Below are 9,164 nucleotides of genomic sequence, written 5' to 3'. Positions count from 1 at the left end.
GGGGGCCGCAGCACCGTTGCTGGGACAACACAACGCTTCTGGCAATAACACCACCGTAAATCAGCCGCCAGGCAGCTCCAGCGGGAGCAGAGGAATCCCGGCCGCGCCCGCTGATCTCAGTTCTCCCGGGAAGCGGCACAGCTGCACTCCGAGGGCTGGGGGATGCCTGCCATGTGCTTGGGTCGGGGGGCCGTACATGTCCCTGCCTTCCTGCACCCGATGCTCCCCAAGATGAGCCAGCTCCGAGGGCTGGTGACACATTGCACAGTCCCAACTGCCACCAGAGCTCAGGCACTGAGCCCAGTTTCAGCACATGCCTCCAGCCATCATGGCACAGCCAGGGAAACCACCATTACCACTGACTCCACCACCACTCCTAAGGCCACACCATGGAGACTTACTCCTCAAAGCCCTCTCTTAGAAAACAATGGCCTCTCACCTGCAGGTCAGGTGCTTGGCTCACCTCAGAGGGAAGCATCTGCAGCTCCTGCTAGTGATAGCTCAGGGACCACAGCACAGGATAAATTTGGTGGGTCTGGAATTGGGTCCCTGGCACAAACCTACCACCCAGCCCTGTGTTTCCTGGGAGAGGGGTAGGGGTGAACCTCACCTCTCCAAAACAAGCACCACTCAGTCCTTTCTGGTTGTTGGCAAAGCATCACCTCACCACACAAACTTGCATCTCCACCACCCTGCATGGCACTCTGCCCACCAGCATACAGCATCACACAGCAAACCCAAACATACAGGAACTGCCGAAAAAGCACTTGGGCAGCACTGCTCCGCTGCTGCCTGGGCTGTGTGCTGCCTCAGGATGTTTACTACAATAGAATAATTCTGGTTGGAAAAGACCTTTAAGATCATTGAGTCCAACTGTTATCCCAGCACTGCAAAGGCCACCACTAAGCCATATTCCTCAGCACCACGTCTACACATCTGTTAAATCCCTCCATCTACCCCACTGCAGCCCCTGCCCAGAGCCCAGCGAGGGCTGGGGGCTCCTAGAGCAGCCACAGGAGCGGGAAAGCCAGGGCCCTTTGGAGCAACAGCTGGATCTCTTCTGAGGCTGCCAAATTCCTTGGGCTTTCTGGCAACAGCCAAAGGGGCTGCGGCAAGAACGTGTCAGGAAGCGGGGAATAAACAAGGTCCTGCACAGAGCAGGGTACAGCCAGGCAAGCGCCGTTCCCAGGCTCCCCGAGAGGCGTCAGGGACCAAGGGGCAGCCTGGGGACAAGCACCGTCTCCTCTGCAGCTGCTCAGCAGCTGCAGCAGGATTTGGGATGACAAAGCCTCTCATTCGGGATGCTGAAGCCTCCTACTCTAAGGGCTCCCAAACCAACAAACTGCCCACCAAGGCGGACCTGGTTCCAGCCCTTGACCTACTCGTGCACCCCAAACCCCTTGTGGCGCATTGGCTTGACGGGTGACGGCGCTTTCCTGCTCTCCCGCCTGCTCACTCTCCTCCTGGAGAGCCGCCCCGGAAGACAAACTGGGGCCCCCCTCCCACCGCCTTCCCTTCCAGGTGCCAGCCCCTCCACTGCTCACCTCCGCTCCGCCGGTCCTGCCGCCGCGGGACGGGCTACTCCGCCGCTCCTGCCGCCTGCCCCGCCCCGGCGCCGGCCCCGTCCCGCCCCGCAGGGCCGAACGAGGGGCGGAGGGGACGGGGCGGACCCCGCCAGCTTCTGAGGGACCCCACAACCCTCAGACAGTTCCTTTGACAATACTCTTTATTGATTAAAGATGAGAATTCTGTGTACACTGGAATGTGCCTATGCCAGTATCGAACAGGGGGTTACAAAAAGGGGGGAGTTCGGCTCGGTTTAAACATCACCCTCCCAGATTTCAGGAAAAAAAAAAAAAGAGCAGCTCCTCGGATTCTTGAACTAACCTGGACTCCATTTTAAAATCATACAGACAAGCAGCTCTGGAACAGAACCAAGTTAATAGGATTCATCACCTACTTTGCTATAGAACAGGGATTGCTCTCCCGCCCTCCCAGGACCAAGTTTCTTTGCTGATGCAGGACAGACCACAAACTTCTCTGGCAAAGACCCCAGGGGAACCCACAGGCTCACTCTCACAGAAGAGCTCTCGGGAGCACAGTACACAGGTGTTTAGGGCACTTTCTTTCCCCGTGTGCTTAGGACCTGCAGCAGCAGCTGGTGCTCCCCTGCAGACCTCGCTGATGGCCACACACTTTTAGGGACAAGCCCTGACCTGGGCAGGTGAGACGAGTATTTAGTGGAGCACGACTGTGTGAGATGAGGCAACTAATGCTCGTGAGGCAGCAGGAGGAGCTCTGCTCTGGCACTTTTAGATCAGCCCACGTTTTCTGGAAACCAGTGTTTCCCTCCCCTCCATCCACAAGTGCTGAGAAAGAACATGAGTTTTGGACAGGTCCTGGCACACAGTAACCCGGTCTCCACAGCTGCTTGCACAGTGGCAAGTGAAGCCTTCAGCCCCATAAGACACCAACAGGGTCCCAGGGCTGACTCTAACCTACCTACCTACCTTGCCCCACAGCCTAGCCCCAGAGCAGCTGCAGGGCCACCGCTGCCCCGCAAGGCTGGACGGACAGCAGTAACCGTGGGGGCTGAAGGGCCCCACCCCAAGTCCCACAGCTCCCCACCTTCAGAACCAAGGAAAATTTGCTCTTCTACCAGACGGAAGGGTGTGGAGAAGCGAGGCGTCCCCACGCACATTACCCTGACTCCTGCACTCGCCAACAGAGATGAGGTGGACACCAAGAAGAAATTTTCATGGCAGCACCAACGGAACAGCGCATGAGGCTTTGGGAAGGGAGAGAACCATGCCTGGTAGGCGCTGGGATAAGCTCTGGTTGTCTTCAGGAGAGAAAGGGATGTGTCAAGGCCGTGTTCTCCACGGAGATGTTGCTCTTCTGTGGGCCAGTAAAAATGTGCCAAAGAAATTTGTAGCCTTTCCCCCCATGAGCAATTAAATTCTCTGCCAAAAACGTCTGTTACCCAGGAACGCTGCAGATGGCAGACAGAGCCACGCGTCTGAGCAGAGAGGGGGCTGCGGAGTTTCAAACATTCGGCCTCTTTTTCTGTTTCTTGGTTTTTTTTTTGTTTGTTTGTTTGTTTTTTAATTTAAAATTTTCTTCCTTTGTGATTCCCCATGGCTGTTATTACAGGATTTCGTACTTGTCCACCAGGAAGGTGGTTTCAGTAGAAAACCTTACAGGGCTGTTCCCGTCTACCTGGGTCACTTTGGTAACCTGTGGAGAAAAAGGGCAGGGTTATTTCCGTGTGGAACACTGCTGCCACGCAGCGCCCTCCGACTTGTGATGGTCATAAGGACACCACCAACCCAGCACTTCCGAACCACAAGTCAGCCTTAAAAGGAAGATCTTGGTTCTCAGGAAACATGAAAACAGGGGAATGATTTTCTGTGGTAACTGTGTCTGTGCCGACAGAAGCTTGCCAGGAGTTCAGCAGAGGCTGCTAGCTCCAGCTGAGTGGGGACAGACAGATAGTCATGTGCCCAGAAGTGTTTGGCTCTGAAGGTGGGTGGATTCCCTAATAAAGCCCCAGGGGAATTAATTATTACTGAGAGGCACAAAGGCAGAACCAAAAGCACAGGCAAGCTCTGGGAAGCTGAAAAGCCGCTTGAGAGAGGCAAGACTGACATCCCACCTACGAGGCACTGGCAGTGACCATACCTGTATGTTGCAATAGTTCTTTTTGGAGATGAAGGAGACTTGGACTGGGAAGAAGTCGTTGGGCTGCCCCACTATGCTGAACTCCAGGCTGCCACTTTTGTTTTTGGCATCGATCACTGGCAGGCACCACTCAAGGAGATTCCTCCGGCTGTCATGGCGATACTCACCATCGATCTCCCCGATCACTGGGGCGCCCACACCAGACCTGGAGCAGGCAATGAGAAGCTACAATAGGTGACCTGCACAGAGCTACACAAATGCTTGTCCAGCCCGTTGGCATGGCCAGACTGCAAACCGGGGAGGGGAAGGAACCAGGGGGATCCAGGACAGCATCAGTGAGCACTACCCAAACAAGGAGTGTTTCTTACGGCAAGGGGATGGTGATGACGACATCATTCAGCTCCAGGGTCTCCTCCTGCAGCTCATATTCAATGTTAACATCACAACTGTTCCCGCTTTCCGAGGGCCAGCAGTTAACTGAGGGCACAGAAACAGCCTGCTGAGCCACATGGGCTTGCTATGTGGAACAGGCTTACAAGGGATAATGTGCTTCCAAAAGTCATCCCTAAGAAATTCTGACTTTAGGAAAAGCTTTTCTTCAAGGGCACTACACAAAGCACACACTGCCAAGAACAGGTACTACCCACTGGGAGACATGCAGTACCTCTGACATCTTCCAGCATGGCCCAGGTGCTGTAAGGGGAGCCAGGAGCCATCAGCCCATGAATGAACACTAGCCCCCAGAAGCACGCTCCACTTACTTGTCAATGGAATGAAGGACTCCTCCGTGGTCTGCAACCTCCACTTCAGCACACCCACATCACTGTTGATAGGGAATGACTTCTCCGGGTTCTTCAAACCGATCTGCGACTCCGCAGTGAAGAGCTTTTTGTCCACATTTGGGTGAGTCTGAAAGGGGAACACGTGTCCATGGTGTAACTCCATGTTCTAACATAATGGGGCCTATGCATCCTGGAATGCGTTCCTTGACCAAACACACATCAGTTTTGCTCCCAGCTCAGAAGCCCAACTGGAGCACATCTGCTACCTGGGATCCTACCAAAAAATGCTGATCTAAGAGGAATTCACACCACTGCAGTTTTTACAGAGTCCAGCAATGCTGGTACCAACACAAAAGCTTTAACAACTCTTAACAGCTCCAAGATAGCCCTGAAGACCCACAATAGACCTTTATCTTGAAAAAAAAAATAAATCAGTCCTACTGGGAAGAACATCCAAAAACCAAAAAAACCTACTTCCCTCAGCAGCCTTAACACACACACGCATATATATATACACACACACACACACACACACACACACACACACACACACACACACACACACACGTGTCAGCAGCCAAATGCCATTTAAATACTCTCTCTTTAGAAGCAAAGGATTTTTGCAAGCCGACTTTCATCTTCCACCCAAAGCTGTGCATGTGGGAGCAGCATTAGGTACGTGCTCAAGAGACGTGCTGATAAGGAACCTAGGACTGTAGAAGTAGCCCTGCAGCTAGCCACCGACAGACTAGGTCTTGGTGAGGAGGAAGCGAGTGTACAGCAGAGCAGTACCATGTGGAGGGATCAAGGTCACACAGAGAAGGAGAAAGGGGAGGACATATCTCTTAAGATCTTCTGAGATGCTCTCACTCAAGGGCTCCAGTCACAGCACAGGAGCAATCCCAAGAAGGAACAGCTTTCTAGGTAACAAACTAATTCCTCCTGGGCACAGGACACTTACTAGAACACTCCCACTGCACAACTAAAGGTCCCATCACACAAACCAGCATGGAGTGACACAGCAGGCTGCTGCAAAGTCCAGGCAATCAGACGGCATGCCAATGCTGCTGACTGGATAGATAAGGCTCCAAGGGCTGGAATGCAAGTGCACAAGACCAGATTTCTCAGGTGAACTTCAATCCTTTGAGCGGGAGTTGGCGCTGCACCTACTCTGCAGTAACGTCTGCAGGGACTACTCCTAGTTTCAACACATTTGCCAAAAGGGCTCAGACCAGAACACAGGACAGCAGCATGCGCCAGGATTTCCAGTATTTACCCTGAAGAGTGCCAAAAGCACGTTCAACAGCATGGGACACCCAGTAGGCTTTACCTGTAGCTGCACTCCCCTCTTGTCTTCATTTTCTACATGCAGGCGAATCCGTGCACACTTTTCATCAGAAATGTGCAGCATGATCATGCCATGCAGCTCCATGTTCTGCAACCCTCCGTCACGGCCGCAAGTCAAGGAAATTTTCTCCTCTATTTTCATGTGCACGCTAGACAGACAGAAAAAGAGCAGGGATCTCAAGCCCTATGCTTGGCACGTAACAGGCAAGATGAGAGACATGGCAAGGAGAGCTGTGGGAAGACTGCTTTACAAGCAATACCCACCTCTCCATGTTAACAGGAGGAGCAAGAACTTTGGCTGCTTCCGTGGAGCGCTTGCCTACAGAAGTCATGATGTTTTCTCCTTCCGATTTCAGCTTGTCCACAAAGTTGTCCACCTCCTTCCCCTTAGCGCCAAGTTTCAAGGCTTTACTTGGACCTGAAGGCCTGAACAAAAGGCACAAGAGCATCCAAACCATGGCAACAGATTCCTCCTTCTTTGGTTATCTTTATGGAACCCAACTAATCCCAGCAACGCAGCCTTCACCTCTGCACCCCTTTTAGGATGGGAGCGTGCATGAGACTGATGATCTTACACGCAGGGTGCTAAGTTATACTTTAGATCTAGATTCTGTTCTGAGTATTACCAGTAGCTGGGATGTCTTTTTACCTGGCAGGTGCCGGTGTCACTTTGTGCTTCTCCGTTTCAATTATGGTCTCTGTGATCATTGCCGCTGTCGTGCCCCCAGAGACGGCCGAGCTACCGAAGCCCCCAAACCCAGGGGCCTTCTTGCCCTGCCTCTCGGCGTCCCTCCTGGCCTGCTGCAGCTCCTTCGCTTTACGGCGCATCTCGGCCTTCGCTTCACGCTCCTGAGTCTGAAACAAGAGGGAAGAGGCTGAGTGAGCTGGGCAGCCCCAGAAGAACCCAGTGCGTTTGCTCACAAACCCTCTGCCAGGAAAAAGGAAACAAGAAATGGACACTGAGTTTACAGCAAAGGTAAATAATGTTCTGACCCCGACCCAAGTGGAGTTATGCCTCTGTACAGGGCACCTGGTAGCAGGCTCACAGTTCTTCCCACTCACCTCTCGGACTGCTCGGAAAACCTTTTCCTCATGTGAGTCCATCTCAGTGAAGGTCCGTATTTGTGCCAAATTTACATTCTCACGGTAGCCCAGGGCAACAATTTCATCAAAGGCAAAGATCAGGTCAAAACAGTGCTCAGAGATCTCATTCTCCTCCAGCGCTCGACAATACTCAGGGATCTAGTTAGGAGAAAACATTTTAAAGGTGCATCTGTGGACGATACTGTGTGAAAACCTTCTTTCTGCTATCCCCAGACACTCTAGGAGATCAGCACCAATTAGGCTGCTCTTCATAACTGACAAACAACAAGATGAAGTTTTACCATTATTAGTTTTTCTACACTAAAATATTTATTCAACCTCTTAGCTTTATAGTAACACTAACTCAGAGGAACCTAAACACACACTGCAGCCAGTGAATTTCCTGAAGATCCTTTAGTTTTGTGACAACAGCTGCACAAACTCACTGCTGAAAAACATGGGTAAAGTAGCGCTGAACCTCTAATGATCACAGGCGGCAACAACAGGTTATTTTTAGTAGAAATATGGGTGTTACCTTTAGAATACAGAGGGTATTTAATGCTAAATGTAGAACATAATCCATTTAGTCTCACCAGATGAACTGCAATGGAGGATTTTTTTACATTTAGTTCAAAAATACCACCAAAATTTCAAAGCTGACTTCCAGGTCTGCAAGAGGCTCTGAAAAATCAATTTGGAGGCAGACAGTGGCTCAGCACCAGCAGCTCCCTGACAACAGCACCACTCCAGGCTGCACACAAACCACCTCTGCCTTCAGCGACAGGACCTTACCACTCTAGAGAAGAGTCGGAGTGTCTCTAGGTCTTCCAGGATGTTGCTGTTCTTGGTGGTGATCAGCACCATGTAGAGTTTCTCCATGGGCTGATAGACATACCGCACACTCTCTGTCTCCACGAACGTGTGCTGCTTCCCAGTGTTCATCAGCTTGGGGAACGCCGCCAGCAGCCCCTCGATGCGGGTCCGGGTCATCTCCACGAACTGCCGGGAGACAATGGCCTTTCCCGCCTTCGTGCAGACGGCTGCTGCCAACAGCACCTGTGGGGACGAGGGGCACAGGTCAGCCTCAGCCAGCCTAGCAACTCCCCTGGGTCACAGATTGCTTCCCACTACCTGTCACCCTCACCTATCCCACACAGCCAACTGAGCCTCCTTAAACACCGTTTTAAGTCTTTTTCTGTGACCAGCACCAGAGGAGCAGACCCATCCCTGCTTTTCTCTCTCTGCTCTCTGTGTTACTCTCAATGAAACTCCCAGTGCTCCCATGGAGCAGATGCAGGATCAGCCTATTCCTAAATACACACAGGTGTGACAGACCTCTCAGATGCTTCAGACGAGGCTCTGGGCTATTGAGTTTTCTGTCAATCTGGCCCCAGCTCACAACTAAATACAGGATTGTTTTAAGGCATATTGTTTCTTCCCAATGCCACGTTTACAGTCAAGCCAGGTTCGTCAAACGCTGACAGTTGTATTAATAGCAGCACTTGGATGACTCTCCTGGACATGTCAGAGATGTTATCACACCAACAATAAAAAGGTAGAAAGGCACTCACCAGCCTACATGATCTTGTTCTCTTGGACTACCCAGCCTTCTTGCTGACATTTAGGTCAGCTTCTTAATTAACTTTGTCAGGATAAGGCAGTCCCTGCCCTTAAAGATCTTGTACATCCCCAACCATTGTTACCAAGGGCTGTCCAACAAGTAGGCAAGGAGCAAGAACTCTCAGACACAGATCTCAGTTCCCAGGTCGACAACACCGCCCCTTTGTAAGAGTGTCAGGCTCCTGTTGGGCTGCCTTGGGGCTCTGCAGTTTGACAGCTTAGAGACAAACACATCCTGAAGTACAGGTCTGAAGTAAACCTTGTCTAAGTCCTCCCTGAAGAAATTCCGACCGCGGTGCAAGAGAACTGGACAGTAGCAAGGCTTCCCGCACCCCCGTGAGCTCACTGCTCTACCCGTTAACGGAACGTTGTGTCAGCTTTTGAGGAGCCACCGAACGCCGCTGTGCTGGGCAACAGGGCGCAGGACAAGCTCTGAGAAGAGAAACCTCCCAGCGTTCCACCTGCACAGCCGCTTGCCGCGGCCTGGGTGCACCCAGCGCTGGAGAGGACAGCCCCAGCACCCCATAAGACCTTTACAAGCAGCTTAACACCGCGCGTCCCGGGCTGCGGTCGCCAGCTCCGCTGCTGCGGAAGGCCCGCGGCTCCGTACGCGGGGCCCGGCCGCCCCGCGCCTCCCGTTCGGCCCGGCCG

The 9,164-nt window shown here is 52.5% G+C and overlaps 2 protein-coding genes across 2 annotated transcripts in view; one reads left to right on the top strand and one right to left on the bottom strand.

Moving 5' to 3' along the window:
- Positions 1–3,100: 3,100 nt before the first annotated feature.
- ARCN1 (archain 1) lies at positions 3,101–8,177 on the bottom strand. Its single transcript, XM_010008996.1, has 10 exons — positions 8,151–8,177; positions 7,686–7,949; positions 6,873–7,052; positions 6,460–6,665; positions 6,075–6,236; positions 5,794–5,959; positions 4,443–4,590; positions 4,050–4,158; positions 3,682–3,886; positions 3,101–3,237 (listed from the first exon to the last, which is right to left on the bottom strand). Exons 1-10 carry the CDS (start codon positions 8,175–8,177, stop codon positions 3,148–3,150), a joined length of 1,557 nt encoding a protein of 518 aa, XP_010007298.1. The 3' UTR covers positions 3,101–3,147.
- The window catches only part of IFT46 (intraflagellar transport 46), a 4,807-nt gene continuing 3,818 nt past the window's right edge, over positions 8,176–9,164 (top strand). The window contains exon 1 of the mRNA XM_010008985.1: positions 8,176–8,217. Within this exon, the coding sequence (XP_010007287.1) occupies positions 8,176–8,217 (42 nt within the window). The remainder of the gene's footprint in view (positions 8,218–9,164) is intronic.

This window comes from Chaetura pelagica, unplaced genomic scaffold (assembly GCF_000747805.2).
Source record: "Chaetura pelagica isolate M959 unplaced genomic scaffold, ChaPel_1.0 scaffold650, whole genome shotgun sequence".
Classification (NCBI taxonomy): domain Eukaryota; kingdom Metazoa; phylum Chordata; class Aves; order Apodiformes; family Apodidae; genus Chaetura; species Chaetura pelagica.
This window is presented reverse-complemented; position numbering and strand designations above follow the sequence as displayed.

Coding starts and splice junctions, on each gene's coding strand:
- ARCN1 (XM_010008996.1), bottom strand. CDS start 8,177: ATGGGAGCACTGGGAGTTTCATTGAGA. Junction 7,053..7,685: donor TCCGACTCTTCTCTAGAGTG/GTAAGGTCCTGT, acceptor TCTCCTAACTAG/ATCCCTGAGTATTGTCGAGC. Junction 4,591..5,793: donor AGAGGGGAGTGCAGCTACAG/GTAAAGCCTACT, acceptor TTCCCCTTTCAG/ACTCACCCAAATGTGGACAA.